This window comes from Myxocyprinus asiaticus, chromosome 15, assembly GCF_019703515.2.
Source record: "Myxocyprinus asiaticus isolate MX2 ecotype Aquarium Trade chromosome 15, UBuf_Myxa_2, whole genome shotgun sequence".
NCBI lineage: Eukaryota > Metazoa > Chordata > Actinopteri > Cypriniformes > Catostomidae > Myxocyprinus > Myxocyprinus asiaticus.
This window is the reverse complement of record NC_059358.1, coordinates 16,364,614-16,381,556: the sequence shown is the minus strand read 5'-3', so window position 1 is coordinate 16,381,556 and position 16,943 is coordinate 16,364,614. Positions and strand designations below refer to the sequence as shown.

Genomic DNA, 16,943 nt, shown 5'->3' with positions numbered 1-16,943 from the left:
GTTTTTATAAAAATGCTTTTTTCTGAAAATTGACATTTATTCACCTCATAACTTACATATTACTGAAATTTGTGTCAACTCTGTCAGACACATTAAAAAGCAAGCTATTTTAATTTCAAGAGTGTAAAGTCTTTATCTGAAAATCAGTTAAGGAGGTAAGTGATAAAATACATTCTATACATTTTTTTTTCTTCTTTTTTCCCCCTCACTATTCTGAAAGTTCTGACAGAGTTGACAAAATTGAATATTTTCTAGTTGACATCACTGAAAATATTTTCTTAACCATGTGTTGTACACTGTAGCCATTTTTTCCCCCTCAGTTAAAGCTGCTTCTATAACCTAAACTAAAATGCTAAAATTATTCCACAATTCTTAACTGAAATTATCACAATGGGAAGACAGATTTGACATGTTGAAGCTGTGACCGCAGATACTTAAAGTGATAGTTCACCCAGAAATGAAAATTCTCTCATTTACTCACCCTCATGCCATCCCAGATGTACAGCTCTGGAAAAAATTAAGAGACCATTCTCTGGATTTACTATTTATAGGTATGTGTTTTGAGTAAAATGAACATTTTTGTTTAGTACTGACAACATTTCTCCCAAATTCCAAATAAAAATATTTTCATTTAGAGCATTTATTTGCAGAAAATGACAGCTGGTCAAAATAAAAAAAAAAGATGCAGTGTTTTCAGACCTTGAATAATACAAAGAAAACAAGTTCATATTAATTTTTAAACAACACAATACTAATGTTTTAACTTGGGAAGAGAAATCAGTATTTGATGGAATATCCCTGATTTTCAATCACAAGCTTTCATGCATCTTGGCATGCTCTCTACCAGTCTTTCACATTGCTGTTGGGTGACTTTATGCCATTCCTGGCACAAAAATTCAAGCAGCTTGGCTTTGTTTGATGGCTTGTGGACATCCATCTTCCTCTATCACATTCCAGAGGTTTTCAATGGGGTTCAGGTCTGGAGATTGGGCTGACCATGATGGTCTTGATCCGGTGGTCCTCCATCCACACCTTGAATGACCTGGCTGTGTGGCATGGAGCATTGTCCTGCTGGAAAAACCAGTCCTCAGAGTTGTGGAACATTGTCAGAGCAGAAGTTTTCTTCCAGGATAACCTTGTACATTGCTTGATTCATGCGTCCTTCTCAGAGAGGAATCTGCCCGATTCTAGCCTTGCTGAAGCACCCCCAGATTGTCACCGATCCTCCACCAAATTTCACATTGGGTGTGAGACACTGTGGCTTAAAGGCCTCTCCAGATCTCCGTCTAACCATTAGACAACAAGGTGGAGGATCGGTGATGATCTTACCTGCTCTTGATCTTCGTTGATATCTGTTTAATGCTTACCCTGCTGCTTCGCCTGTTACATCTTCATCAGTTCTGTGGACATCAACCTTGTGAATCCCTCTTCAGTTTGTTCAGCTTCTCTTCTGTGTGATATCACCTGTACCACTGATCTCACTGTGTAAACCCTGTGAATCTCAGTAAATGCTCTCGCACTTAGTTTCACTAACTACAACTTGTGTAGCTTGAATTCCTGACAGTCATATAGCCTATATGTTTCTGCTAAAGAAAAAGCACAAGCAGTTAATGCAACGGCATTGCTCCGAAATAAAGGATGGTTATTTACTGCAGTAATGTTTTATTATTATTATTATTATTATTTGGAAATGATTTTTTATTTTATATTGTTTTGAAATTGTTTTGGACTGTTTTGGTTTGTGAATGATGCTTGGTCTGTGGAAGTTTCTCTTGTAAACAATGATGCGCTTCCTGCCTCCTCCTCCACACGTGTCCTTACCAACGAGCTTACGTCATCCCTCTCATGAGCGCGCGTCACAGAGATGTATGGAAGCAAACATTTGTAGTTAAAAAGTATATAAGTGTTGTTTTGTTTCTAAAAATAATCAATCGTTTGGGTTCAGAAGAAATTTATTTGTTGACTGGAGTCGTGTGGATTATTTTGATGCACCCTAAATATGCATTTTGGACTGTCAAAAAAATGGAGTACATTCACTTGCATTGTTTAAAGGAGGAGGCCTGAAATGAAATCCTGAAAATCTTAAATTCTGTTTTGATGAAGAAAGAAACTCAGATACATCTTGGATGGCCTGAGGATGAGTAAATTATTAGCAAATTTTCATTTTTGGGTGAACTATTCCTTTAATGTTATCATAAAGGGGGAGACCAAGATGACAGGGGGCTTTTTTCCTGTCTTACCCTTATTATTAGGGACTTTAACAGCTGCCATCAGGACGGCTACGGCGTTCTATGTTCTTGTGCGCATGTGCAACTTGGAACTCGCTTCTTCCTGACATTGTACTATATCTACAGTGCATCCGGAAAGTATTCACAGTGCTTCACTTTTTCCACATTTTGTTATGTTACAGCCTTATTCCAAAATGGATTAAATTCATTATTTTCCTCCAAATTCTACAAACATTACCCAATAATGACAATGTGAAAGAAGTTTGTTTGAAATCTTTGAAAATGTATTAAAAATAAAAAACGAAAAAAAATCACATGTACATAAGTATTCACAGCCTTTGCTCAGTACTTTGTTGAAGCACCTTTGGCACCAATTACAGCCTCAAGTCTTTTTGAGTATGATGCTACAAACATGGCACACCTATTTTTGGGCAGTTTCTCCCATTCTTCTTTGCAGGACCTCTCAAGCTCCATCAGGTTGGATGGGGAGCGTCAGTGCACAGCCATTTTCAGATCTCTCCAGAGATGTTCAATCGGGTTCAAGTCTGGTCTCTGGCTGGGCCACTCAAGGACAGTCACAGAGTTGTCCCGTAGCCACTCCTTTGTTATCTTGGCTGTGTGCTTAGGGTCGTTGTCCTGTTGGAAGATGAACCTTCGCCCCAATCTGAGGTCCAGAGCGCTCTGGAGCAGGTTTTCATCAAGGATGTCTCTGTACATTGCTGCATTCATCTTTCCCTCGATCCTGACTAGTCTCCCAGTTCCTGCCGCTGAAAAAATCCCCACAGCATGATGCTTCACTGTAGGGATGGTATTGGCCAGGTGATGAGCGGTGCCTGGTTTCCTCCAGACATGATGCTTGCCATTCAGGCCAAAGAGTTCAATCTTAGTTTCTCATGGTCCTCCAGGGGGGCTGTCATGTGCCTTTTACTGAGGAGTGGCTTCCGTCTGGCCACTCTACCATACAGGCCTGATTGGTGGAGTGCTGCAGAGATGGTTGTTCTTCTGGAAGTTTCTCCTCTCTCCACAGAGAAACGCTGGAGCTCTGTCAGAGTGACCATCAGGTTCTTGGTCACCTCCCTGACTAAGGCCCTTCTCCCCCGATCACTCAGTTTGGCCGGGCGGCCAGCTCTAGGAAGAGTCCTGGTGGTTCCAAACTTCTTCCATTTACGGATGATGGAGGCCACTGTGCTCATTGGGACCTTCAATGCTGCAGAAATTTTTCTGTACCCTTCCCCAGATCTGTGCCTCGATACAATCCTGTCTCGGAGGTCTACAGACAATTCCTTGGACTTCATGGCTTGGTTTGTGCTCTGACAACCAACTGTGGGACCTTATATAGACAGGTGTGTGCCTTTCCAAACCATGTCCAATCAACTGAATTTACCACAGGTGGACTCCAATCAAGTTGTAGAAACATCTCAAGGATGATCAGTGGAAACAGGATGCACCTGAGCTCAATTTTGAGTGTCATGGCAAAGGCTGTGAATACTTATGTACATGTGATTTGTTTTTATTTTTTTTTATAAATTTGCAAAGATTTCAAACAAACTTCTTTCACGTTGTCATTATGGGGTATTGTTTGTAGAATTTTAAGGAAAATAATTAATTTAAACCATTTTGGAATAAGGCTGTAACATAACAAAATGTGGAAAAAGTGAAGCGCTGTGAATACTTTCCGGATGCACAGTACTACGGGAGAATCCCTACTTTGCCGTAGTTGAGAGTACATGACAGATTAGGTAGGAAAATTTTATGTTTTATAAGACATGCTGTGAAGTCGGCACAGTAAGTAACCTACACATTCTCCTCAAACATACAGTATGTTAAATGTGTACTACCTACATTTGTTTAGAATGCACTTTGAATAAAAAAATCTATATTATTATTAATAATATTATACAGGTTTTAGACTTGACAATAATAAAAACTCTTCTTCTGACAGTATGTTATCATGTAACACTAAAAGCAACCATTCATTTGCTGTTTTCAGTTACATTTTTGTACTTGAATGATTGAATGCTCTGTTTCACCATCATGTAGGATAGTAGCTTAATTATTTTTTCATTTCTTGGATACGACAGTTGATCAGTTTATTTCCGGTCACCATAGCCATCTCGTCTGCAGTGGTTGCTTAAAGTCCCTATTATATTTCAAAACAGCATAAAAAAATTCTGCATTATTTTATCCATTTCCCCTGGCATTGTTTTTCTTTCATTCACAAGATGTGCCTAATGGGAAATACCGAGAAAAGGAATTTCATATTTTATTATAGGCCTATGTATTATAATTTATAATGTTGCCCGCGTTTCAAAAATTAGTTAGGGACGGCATCAAAGTACTATAAAGATTTCAAATGTATTTATTCTTCCTGAAAAATAGCCTAACATCACATCCTGGGCCATCATCCAGTCAGATGACTCAATGCTGTATTTTTCAAATATTTCTAGCAAGGCACGTTAATACCGCGATACTGCAGTACCGTGGTATTTTTTTGTGAAGGTTCTGGTGCTGGGAACATTTCATACCATTACACCCCTATTACAGATCCCTGTCTTTCATTTGATATTTATGTTTTTTTGTTTATTTTGCATTTTTAAACATTGGCAGTTTGACATTGTGACCTCTTGCTTAGGACAGGTTAAGTTACGTGTGCTTCCAAGTATAGGTCATGCATTTAAAAACATTCTAATTAAATTATTTAAAAATACAAGTAATAAATGCCCTGAGTATACACATTTCCTTTAGATTTGACTTTTTGAGTATTTTTATTATAAGTTTCTTGATTTTTAACATGAAGAGGACTTTTGTATGTACGACATGTTTTGTCCCCTATCTCAAAAATCAGTGTTACATTGTTTTTTTTTCTCCCCAATTTGGAATGCCCAATTCCCAATGCGCTCAAAGTCCTCGTGGTGGCATAGTGACTCGCCTCAATCCGGGTGGCGGAGCACGAATCTCAGTTGCCTCCACATCTGAGGCCGTCAATCCGCACATTTTATCACATGGCTTGTTGAGCGCGTTACCACGGAGACATAGCGCGTGTGGAGGCTTCACGCTATTCTCCGCAGCATCCACTCACAACTCACCACGCGCCCCACCAAGAGCGAACCACATTATAGTGACCACGAGGAGGTTACCCCATGAGACTCTACCCTCCCTAGCAACCAGACCAATTTGGTTGCTTAGGAGACCTGGCTGGAGTCACTCAGCATGCCCTGGATTTGAACTCGCAACTCCAGGCGTCTTTACTTGCTGAGCTACCCAGGCCCCAGTGTTACATTTTGTTAATTTTCTTGTCACACTGGCATAAATTAAAATATACTTAATTGTACTCAGTGTGCATAAGGAAAACTAAGTATAAAGTTTTTCTCTTAGGCATGTCCCCTGGTCCAGATTTTGGTATGGATGGAAAACTTAACCAGGCACAGAAAATGAATAACAAAGTTGAGGGGACGCCTAAGACAGAATCAAAATCAAAGGTTTGCTTAACATACAAGAAAGTATATTTCCTGTTTAGCTGTCTATAATTGGATTCACTCTTTGGTGAATGTCCTGTGTAATTCCTTCCAAAACATTTTATTTTGCCTAGAAGTCAAGTTCCTCCACAACAACCAATGAGAAGATCACACGATTATATGAGCTAGGCCCAGAGCCAGAAAGGAAGATGTGGGTAGATCGTTACCTGGCTTTCATAGAGGAAAAAGCCATGGGCATGAGTAACCTACCGGCTGTGGGACGTAAGCCCCTCGATCTCTTCCGCCTCTACATGTCCGTTAAAGAGATTGGAGGTCTTACACAGGTAGGAACAAGCTGTGCATACACATACATATTTAATGTTAAAAGGTCATTTCTGTTAAATGTCACTGATTCACCCTCAAATATGTTTGCTTATATCCTTTGGCTTCCTTGTAATTGCAGGTTAATAAGAACAAAAAATGGAGAGAGTTGGCCACAAATCTGAATGTGGGTACCTCCAGCAGCGCGGCCAGCTCTCTGAAAAAACAGTATATCCAGTGTCTATATGCGTTTGAATGTAAGATTGAGCGTGGAGAAGACCCACCACCAGAAATTGTATCTGGAGACAGCAAAAAGAACCAGGCCAAAATTCAACCTCCATCCCCAGGTGAGTGCTGGTGCCTTTGACTTGTATATTGCCAGGTCTTAAATAAAGTACAGTTAAATTTAATTATTAAATTGTTGTAACGTGTAAAATTTAACAAACGTAAAAACAATTAATCTATTCCATCCAAGATTCCTTTTGAATTTGGATTTTGCACTACAATAGAAATACAGACTGGATAGAAATTTTCCTCATCTTGTCCTTTCTTTGTATGGCACAGCTGGTTCTGGCTCTCTTCAGGGGCCCCAGACTCCACAGTCCACCACCAGCTCCATGACGGAAAGTGGAGACTTGAAGCCACCTACTCCTGCCTCCACCCCACACAGCCAGATGCCCCCAATGCCAAGTGGCAGGTGAGTGTAGCTCATTCGTCTTGTACTGCTGCCAGTTTCACTTGACTGTGAACCATTCCTTACCTGCCCTGTTTCGTAGGAGCAGTGTGAACCTGCAGGATCCATTTGCTGATAGTGACCCAGCCATCTCTCGGAGAAACACTATGACCCCCAACTCTGGCTACCAGTCAGGCGTGAGCACTCCGGAGATGCCTGGGCGCTTGGGCCCCTACGAACCCAACAAGGACCACTTTAGTGGTATGCGTAAAGGTTTGTATCTTGTTTGGATTCCCTCAACCAGGAATATTCTGACTTAGATACACATGGTGCTAAATTTGACTGTTTAAATATCATGATAAACAACATGAATGAGGTGTCGAGGTGTGTGCTTGTCTTAGTTGGAGAACAGTTCATGCCTGGTGGGCAGGGTCCCAACAGCAGTCTTGGTGATCAGTACAACAGGGGACCACCAGGTCCTATGGGGAACATGCCTATGGGCCAAAGGCACCAGTATCCATATGGCCCCGGCTATGACAGAAGGTATTGCGATACTGAACTTTTACCTTACTTTTGATTGAAACTGATGCATTTTTGTTTTTTATGAAGATTTTCCCTTAGGTTGGTTGTGTGTAAATGTCATGAGAACTGTGCTTTTTCCTTGGTTACTTAGACCAGAGACAGGGATAGGCCCAGAAGGCAGCATGGGGCCTGGACTGCCACAATCAAATATGATGCCTTCCAATGCTGAATCTGGAATGTACTCACCAAATCGTTATCCTCCACAGCAACAGAGGTCAGTCCTCTTAGCATATTAATTTCAGGGTGATCATATTGTCATATTTGTATATTTGGTGTCTAGCAAACATACATTTTCCTGTTCTTTTTTTGTAATACTGATTTTTTTCTTGCAAATTATTTCTGTGCAGGCATGATTCCTATAGTAATCAGTATCCTGGGCAGGGTGCGCCTCCTGGTGGCTCCTATCCAAATCAGCAGCCTGGAATGTACTCGCAACAACAGTCGGTAGGTGATTGTTTCAGTCCTAATTAATCACATTTTCAATATCTTTTGATTTGACATAAGCCTGCTGAATAAATGTGAAGGCTTAGACACATATTTTAAATGTAATTTGTTTGCATTCAGAATTATAAAAGGCCAGGTGATGGAGGCTACCCACCAGCTAAAAGACACCATGATGGTGAGATGTTCAGTGGGCCTTACAATGCGCAGCAGCCACCACCACAGGCTCCCCCTAGTGGTCCCTCAACTGGTCAGCAGGAGATGTATAACCAGTATACCAGTTCTTACCCTGGTTCTGAGCGCCGTCCACCTGGTCCTCAGAATCAGTTCCCCTTCCCCTTTGGTAGAGACCGAATGCAAGGTGGGACAGGCCCTAACTCCCAGGGTTCTGTGCCGCCTCAAATGATGGGCAGTCCAATGCAGTCTGGTCCTGATGGCCCTCAAGGTGGCATGTGGCAAGCCCGAGGCGATATGGGCTACCCCAATTTTCCCAACCGTCAGGGACCTACTGCTGGTCCTGGCCAGGGCCCTGGCTACCATCCAATGAACCGATCTGAGGAGATGATCTCATCTGAACCACGCATGAATCATGATGGGCAGTGGCCTGGGCCAAGACAACCCCCGTATGGCCCTGCTAGTGCTGGCCCACCAATGAACAGACCCTTGCAGTCCAACTATCAATCTCCCCAAACCATGCAAAACCACATTCCACAAGTGTCAAGCCCCACGCCCATACCCCGCCCCATGGAAAGCAGGACTTCCCCCAGCAAATCTCCCTACATGCCCATCAATATTAAAATGCAGAAGGCGGGACCTCCAGTTCCTGTGTCTCACATTGTACCTACCCCAGTGCAGCCTCCAATGATGAGAAGAGACCTGCCCTTCCCTTCAGGCTCAATAGAGGCCACACAGCCAGTACTCAAATCACGCAGGCGTCTTACCATGAAAGAGATTGGTAAGGGGATTAATTTATCATTTTAGTGAAATAGTGAATGTCCACATAATACTTTACATTGGGCATATAAGTTTTACATTTTGTAATTTATGTTGCTTTGACCTGTAAGGAACTAGGAGATTTAATTTTACACTCCTTTTCTAGGCACTCCTGAAGCATGGAAAGTCATGATGTCCCTAAAATCAGGGCTCTTGGCTGAGAGCACATGGGCTTTAGACACCATTAACATTCTGTTATATGATGACAGCAGTATTTCAAATTTCAACCTTATTCAGGTGAGTCATCTTTCAGAAATGAAAATATAGCCTGTTGTCATTACTGATTTAAAGTTTTCATCATATAAATAATATTCTGATCTCTTAATCATTTCTTTTGAAGCTCCCTGGTTTCTTGGAACTAATTGTAGAGTATTTCCGCCGTTGCCTCATTGAGATCTTTGGCATTCTCAAAGAATATGAAGTTGGTGATCCAGGACAAAGAGCTCTGTTGGATCCTAGTGTTCTCAAAGATGAAAATACTGTGGATGATGAGGCACTGGTTGAGGGCATGGAGGAAGATGGAGAAACAGAGGACGAAGATGAAGCGGAAGAAATGCAGAGGTCAAAACATCAAGAACATCACACAGCACAAAGACCATTCCATATAAAACAGGAAGAAAAGCAAAGGACAGGTGAAGACTCTGGGAAGAAAGAAGATTGCCAAGCAATGGAGGAAGAGTCATCTGCAGAATCCAAGATTTTAGAGCCACCATGTCTTGAGCTGGCTGTGACTGAGGAGAAGCCCAAACAAGCTAGCAAGTTCGATAAACTTCCCGTGAAGGTTGTGCGAAAGAAGGATCAATTTGTGGTGGACTGCTCGAATAAGCTTGGACGGTTGCAGGAATTTGACAGTGGCCTTCTGCACTGGAGTATCGGTGGAGGTGATACAACCGAACACATCCAGACCCACTTTGAAAGCAAGATGGACCTGTTGCAACTACGGAAAGGGCTTTTTCTTGCCCAGGCCTCGGACAGGAAGAAAGGATCTCTAAAGGAAAGCCAGGCACCTTTGCCACCCTCATCAAGTGAAGAGCACAGAAAAGAAGTGGAAAGGGAACCTTCTCAGCAGTCATCCACTGAGGAAGTGACCAATGAAATTCTGGATATAAAAGAGGAAAATCCTGCTGACTGCTCAGAAACTGCCTCTGAAAGGAAATCACACAAGGAAAAAGATCAAGAGAATCAAGGAACAGATGCAGCAACCCTAGAAAACATCAGGCCTGCACATCCAAGCTCATCATCACAGAGTCAGTGCTTCATTGCCATTCTAGAAGATGAGCCACACAGCAAGGATGAAGCTCCTCTTCTCACACTCTCTGACTGGCAAGATTCCCTCACTCGTCGCTGCATCTGTGTCTCAAACATTGTACGCAGCCTCTCTTTCATTCCGGGCAATGACTTGGAGATGTCCAAGCACCCGGGGCTGTTGCTACTGCTAGGTCGACTTTTGCTTCTCCACCATCAGCATCCAGAGCGCAAGCAGGCACCTTTAACATATGAAAAAGAAGAGGAGGTGGATGAGAGTGTTGGTAACAAGAAAGATGAGTGGTGGTGGGACTGTCTGGAGCTGCTGCGGGAAAATTGCTTGGTCACTCTTGCCAACATCTCAGGCCAGCTTGATTTCTCGGTTTACACTGAGAGCATCTGCTTGCCACTGCTGTATGGCTTGCTCCACTGGGCTGTTTGTCCTTCAGCTGAAGCCCAAGATCCCTTCCCTAGTCTTGGGCTAAACGGTGCATTGTCACCCCAGAGACTAGTGCTGGAGACCCTCTGTAAACTCAGCATTCAGGACAATAATGTGGACCTTATTTTGGCAACACCACCTTTTAATAGATTAGAGAAGTTGTTTGGGAACCTTGTACATCTAGTTGGAGAGCGAAAGGTTCCTGTCTGCCGGGAGATGGCAGTCGTGCTGCTGGCCAATCTTGCACAGGGTGACAGCCTGGCAGCCCGTGCCATTGCGGTACAGAAGGGCAGTGTAGGGAATCTGTTGGGCTTCTTGGAGGACAGCTTGGCAGCAACACAGTTCCAGCAAAGCCAAGGTTCCCTACTGCACATGCAGGGGACACACTTTGAGCCAACAAGTGTGGACATGATGCGGCGGGCAGCTCGGGCTCTGCTGGCCCTCGCTAAGGTGGAGGAGAACCACTCTGAGTTTACGCTCTATGAATCACGGCTACTGGACCTTTCTGTCTCTCCCCTCATGAACTCGTTGGTTTCCCATGTCATCTGTGATGTACTCTTTTTGATAGGCCAGTCATGACAGCTGTGCGGAGCTGTGGCTCCACCATCTCTGGTTTTCGTACCTCCACCTTGCCTGTCGTCCCCCTTGGTGAGTGGAGAATGAAAGCAGAGAAAATTGACTGTTCCCTTTTTTTTTATTTATTTATGCAAGCCCTTTCATATTACACCTACTGGTCCCCCTATTCTTCGCGTCTCACTTTGGGAAGGGTGTCACAAATTTTCTGTGGATCATGAACCAGAACCTCAACACACTTGACACAAACTCTAACACTGATGCCATCAAGATGACATGGACAGGGACCCCAACTTTTGTGTCCTGAGGGGAAAGTACTTTTTATAATAAAATAAATAAATGAATAAAATAAATAGCTTGAAAAAAACAAACTATTTACCAAAGTTACTGTCTTGTTTACAGTGAGTTTTGGAGTTAAATGTTCCTTTGTCATCCCCAAAAGGGTCCAAATAATACAACTCTTGTGCACATTTGGATTCTAAATGGACAGGTGAACTCTTGATAGTTTGGTGATTGTATTTTGATGCTACACAGTCAACCTTATTGGATGCGTGTACAGCAGAAATTAGTTTTCTGTACATTGAGCCTCGTAACTGTAAACATACTGCAAAGATATGGCACTGTTTCACATGGGAAAATGTTGGCTCAGTTTTTAAACTGTTTTTAAACATTTGTTTGCTAGTGAAGAGAATTCTCCCCAAAGTATCAAGAACGTACAACACCCTGACCTCTTCTCTTAAACCCTTGATTGTATGAATTGACCCTAATAAAGAAATCATCTCCTAGGACTGGTTTTCAACATTAGATGCAGCCCAGGCTGTATTGTATATAAGATGTTGTACATTACACCTCCCTTTCTCTCCCTCTGTCTTTCACACACACTATTATTGCTTATCCTTTTTTATCTATGAAGAATGAAAGCGGACACTCAAGCTGGGTTAATTGCATCAAAATTCCTAGGTATATAAACTGAACCACCTTTTGGCCTCCACGATTCCTCCATAGTGCAGCAAACAACTGAAATATTTTAATTTCATCTGCTGGTACAACAAGATAACTCTAGATGAAGAAACACAGTTGAGATATTTTTTTCTCCAGTGATAAGAATTCTGCATATTTGTAATTCAGACTATGTAGCTTAATGTAAATTCCTTGTTTTTCCCCCTTTTGGCTCAATGAATATCATTTATTCACTATGAAATCTTTATACTATATGTTCCACGTGGTAAGAATAAATGTACATTAAATCTTGGTAAGATGTTTGTGATTACTTTCATATGGACATGGTCCTTATAAAGAACAGTATAGATTATTGCTAATGTACTGGTGTTTATTTACCAAGGGTTAAATCAAAGCAAGCAGTTTTGTGATTTGCATAGAGAGTGGCCTTAACTTTGAAAGTAAAAAGCCAGATTAACAAGGGCCTAGAAAATGGTATTTATCATCTAAAAAGATTTTCATTTGTTAGAAGGTACATGCTAATGGATTATGGTTTGTATTTGCCTCCTTATTAACTGAAAGGTTTACAATACCAAACGACAGAGATATTTATATAATACATATTTATGTAAATATTAGAGGACAGTACAGAATTATGTGAAGGGTATTCAGAAAAGACTAAAATACACTGCTCAAAAAAATTAAGGGAACACGTAATCATCACAGTATAACACCAAGTCAATTAAACTTCAGGGATATCAGTCTGTCCAGTTAGGAAGCCTAAGCAATTGTGAATCAGTGTCACCTGTTTTGGTGCAAATGAAAGTGACAACAGGTGCACTGGAGAGGCAAAAGTAAGACAACCCTCAAAAAGAGAATGGTTTTGCAGGTGGTGGCCACAGACAATCGCTCTCTCTTTATCCTTACTGATTGATTCTTCTCTAGTTTTGCGTTTTGCTAGTGTTCTTGTCACTACTGGTAGCATGAGGCGGTACCTGCAGCCCATTCAGGTTGCACAGGTAGTCCAGCTCCTCCAGGATGGCACATCCATACGTGCCGTCGCAAGAAGGTTTGCTTTGTCTCCCAGTACAGTCTTGAGCATGGAGGAGATACCAAGAGATGGGCCGTTACACGAAGAGAGCTGGACAGGGCCGTAAAAGGGCATCAACCCAGCAGTAGGACCAGTATCTGCTCCTTGGTGCGAGGAAGAATAGGAGGAGCACTGACAGAGCCCTATAAAATGACCTCCAGCGGGCTACTGGTGGGCATGTTTCTGACTAAACTGTCAGAAACAGACTCCATGTGGGTGGCGTGAGGGCCCGACATCCTCTAGTGGGACCTGTGCTCACAGCCCGGCACCGTGCAGCTCGATTGGCATTCGCCAGAGAACACCAGAATTGGCAGGTCCGCCACTGGCACACCGTTCTCTTCACAGACGAGAGCAGCTTCACACTGAGCACATGTGACACGTGAAAGAGTCTGGAGATGCCATGGTGAATGTTATGCTGCCTGCAACATCATCCAGCATGACAGGTTTGGCGGTGGGTCAGTGATGGTCTGGGGAGGCATATCCTTGGAGGGTCGCACATACCTCCACGTGCTAGCCAACAATACCCTGACTGCTGTTAGGTACCAGGATGAAATCCTCAGACCCATCGTCAGACCTTACGCTGGTGCAGTGGGCCCTGGGTTCTTCTTGGTGCAGGACAGTGCCTGGCCTCAGGTGGCCAGAGTGTGTGGCCTTGTTGAATGCAGCGATTCCAGATCATGTGGCAGATGCATTCAGACCTCCACTCGCAGTGACCCCTCTGCTGCTTGACCCCATCATTGAAATATTATTTTGTGGTCTTAGTCACTGGGATGCGGAGCATATCCTTTTCATTGCAGAACGAGGTTATTTTTGCAGTGGCCATTGGTAATAGTGCTCTTTTTGTCCTAAGTACTGCGACACTATACAGACTGAGTCGTTTGGTGCTACAGGACAGAAAATTTGCCCTCGTCACTGTCCTAATGTACTGTCTCATGGCCAATGTTTTTATGGTAAAAGGCTATTCAGAGACTCTCTTTACAGCACTCATCTTTGCAGGCCTCTGGCAACTAGAGAAAAGATTCACTCTGCGACCATGTCTTCTGATGGCATTTGCTACTAGTGCTTGTGCCAATGGGATTGTGAATGCTGGATTTTTGCTGTACTTCACTCTGCAGGGGAGTTTGGCCCATGCCTGGGCTCTTGGCAATGGAGCTGCAGGGGCTGGTAGATTTTGTCACTTTGCCTGGGTGCTTGCTTATTTTTTGCTCACAGGAGCAATTTATGCTGCACTTGTGGCTCCACCATTTTGTTTGTTTCAGTTCTATGGCTTCCAAACATTCTGCCATCCAAATGTTATACAGGACCAGGTTCCTCTTGTGCTGCTTAATTTGGCTCAGAACAAAGGATACCGTGTGCCTGATGCATCATCTCCAACACCTAGCTGGTGCCAGTGGTGAATTCCACTTCTGTATACCTACATCCAAGATGTTTATTGGGATGTGGGCTTCCTTCTATACTTTCTGTTGAAGCAGGTGCCCAACTTCATCTTGGCACTACCTGTTGCTACTCTGGGGTTCATAGCCTCTTACACATACATATTGAAAACTCCAGTTTATTGTATGTATCTGGGGTTGGGAGACAATAAGGACAGGGAAAGACAGAAAAATGCATGGTTTCTATAAACCCAGAGTCTTTGTTTACATTGTGCACAGTTCTGTCCTGCTGCTGTTTGGAATATTCTGCATGCATGTCCAGGTAAAATTGATTTCTTGAGACAAACATGTTTTCAAGTAAGACAAATGCCCTGTACTTACAGATAATTTCATCATTCCCTTTTTTTTTATTATGTCTTCTCAGGTGTTGACATGGTTTCTTGCTTCCTCCTCACCTGTGCTCTAATGCATAAGTGGCCACATGCTTTTTCAGAATGAACCTCTGCTGTGAGATGAAAAGCATTTCACCCATCACCAAAAACAGCAAAAGGATCACTTAAAATCTGTCTTAAGATGTTTTGCTGGAATTTGCAGAAATAATCAAGTTATTTTCCTTTTGATGCAATGGCAGACTTGCACCTTTTGCACATGCTGTATCCTGGGGTACTTAATATCTTTTTGGTTTTTAGGTCTGGCTCTGCTCTGTAACTTTCTGTCCTGGACTTAATCACCTCACTGGACAAAACTGAAGGACTTGATTTATTATTCGTAACATTCCAACACCCATTTGAATAATGTTTACTCTGCTTGTCAGATATTGTGCTAACTAAATTATTTCATGATCAAAACATGGTTTCTGGTTTTTCTATGTAAGCAGTGGAGTAGCCAAGGGTAGGCAAGTTAAGACCCAGGCCCACCCTGAATATTAGAGATTGTTCTTTGACTTCAAATATATATTTATGAAATGGTTAAAAAAAAAAAAAAAAAAATCTGATTTCTGAAAGTGTAAAAGAACTGTTTGAATGTGCTGCTTTCTGTTGTTAAGGAAAATTTGTATAAATAAAATACATTTGGGCTAAAACTTTGCCCATACATTTTTAGTGAGACCAACACAAAAGTAATTTCCTGGCTACGCCCTTGTTTGTAAGAGAAAAAAGAGAGTATAAAAATATATGTATTTTCTTATGAATATTCTTGTTGGACCTTTCTTGTTTACTAAAGATAAAAAGACAGAATTATTAGTAAACTATTAATAAATATCGCTGGTGTGTTAAAAACAAATGGATAAATTTAGATTATGGTTCATGCATGTGTATGAAGTTGTGTAATATACTGACATATAATTCTGTGATATCACCATCTAGTGGATGTAAAATGTAATGAGCAATCTGTTGATATAAGAGAGGTACAAACGGTGTATAGCAATAGATATTTACTGTCAGTGACAGTTTGAAAGAAACAATGATAGAGTAAAATTTATCTGAACTTGTTTTATATAAATACACACTAATGGAGATGTCGACCTGTTTTTTTTTCAGGACTGGCTCTGCATCAAAAATGTACCATGGTTATATTAGCAATTATTACTAGTGTAAAATTATAATGAATCAATATAGGATCTTTAACTTTCTAAATCTTTTGTTATTTTGTTTAATAACAAGAGATTCAAAAGTTTCCACAGCTTTATTTTGGCAACAATAACATTGTATTTCCTTGTAGTTTAATAATTATGACATTTTGGTGGGCTTTGGTTTCCATGGTAGTCTTTTAAGTTCAATTATAGGACTCAGTCCGAAATGTCCTAAGCAGGTACTGGATAAAACTCTGCATCATATTTTATTGTACTTTGATCATATTAGAAGGTACACTACCCTTCAAAAGTTTGGAAACACTAAGACGTTTGTTCTACTTCAAATATTAGTATTGCTGAAAATGATTACTGTTTGAAATAACTGCAAATTTGGTTCTTAAAAAAAAAAAAAAACGATTTTTAGAACAATAATAAATGGTTGTGCTACTTAATGAAGTATGGACATTGCAATACAATGTCATTTCATTTGCTAAAGGATTAAGTACAGTTGCATTTCTTGTCAGTCACTTTACTGTTGCAAGTCAAATTTTGCTTTAAAAATGGCAGAGAAGAAACAAATCTCTAGAAATTCATCAGTCTGTTGTTATTTTTAAAGAGATGAAGGCTATTCCGTGCATAGTGTCTTAAAAGAAGAAATCAAACTGTATATAACCAGGATAGAGAGGGAAGTGGATGGCCCAGATGCACAACAACAATTAGACAAGCACATCAGAGTCTGTAGTTCCTAAACTGGCAGCTTCAATGACCAGTACATGCCAAACATCAGTTTCATCTGCAACAGTGAAGAGAAGACTCTGGGATGTTGGCATTTTAGACAGACTTGCAAAGAAAAAGCCACATCTGAAGCTGGCGGCAAATAAGAAGACAAGGAAAAAATGTGCAAAGGAACTTAAAAGATTGAGCAGTAAATGATTATATGAGTATGTGTAAAATGGATGGATCAACCAAAATTTAACGTGTTGAGCTGATGTTAGAAAATACATGAGAAGTGCCCTATAAG

General features: G+C 41.4%; 1 protein-coding gene and 1 pseudogene across 3 annotated transcripts in view; both read left to right on the top strand.

Moving 5' to 3' along the window:
• Positions 1-12,202, top strand: part of LOC127453284 (AT-rich interactive domain-containing protein 1A-like) — a 65,276-nt gene extending 53,074 nt beyond the window's left edge. For 2 of the 3 annotated variants that reach the window (XM_051719538.1, XM_051719536.1), the window contains 11 exons: positions 5,604-5,707; positions 5,818-6,027; positions 6,147-6,351; positions 6,569-6,701; positions 6,781-6,950; positions 7,079-7,220; positions 7,351-7,473; positions 7,607-7,703; positions 7,824-8,655; positions 8,800-8,930; positions 9,034-12,202. In XM_051719538.1, coding sequence (XP_051575498.1) covers positions 5,604-5,707; positions 5,818-6,027; positions 6,147-6,351; positions 6,569-6,701; positions 6,781-6,950; positions 7,079-7,220; positions 7,351-7,473; positions 7,607-7,703; positions 7,824-8,655; positions 8,800-8,930; positions 9,034-10,956 — 4,070 coding nt within the window. In that variant the 3' untranslated portion in view covers positions 10,957-12,202. The remainder of the gene's footprint in view (positions 1-5,603; positions 5,708-5,817; positions 6,028-6,146; positions 6,352-6,568; positions 6,702-6,780; positions 6,951-7,078; positions 7,221-7,350; positions 7,474-7,606; positions 7,704-7,823; positions 8,656-8,799; positions 8,931-9,033) is intronic. The other variant, XM_051719537.1, reaches the window with a different exon arrangement.
• A 189-nt stretch (positions 12,203-12,391) lies between these two features.
• On the top strand, positions 12,392-15,252 carry LOC127453313 (GPI mannosyltransferase 2-like; annotated as a pseudogene).
• Positions 15,253-16,943: the final 1,691 nt, after the last annotated feature.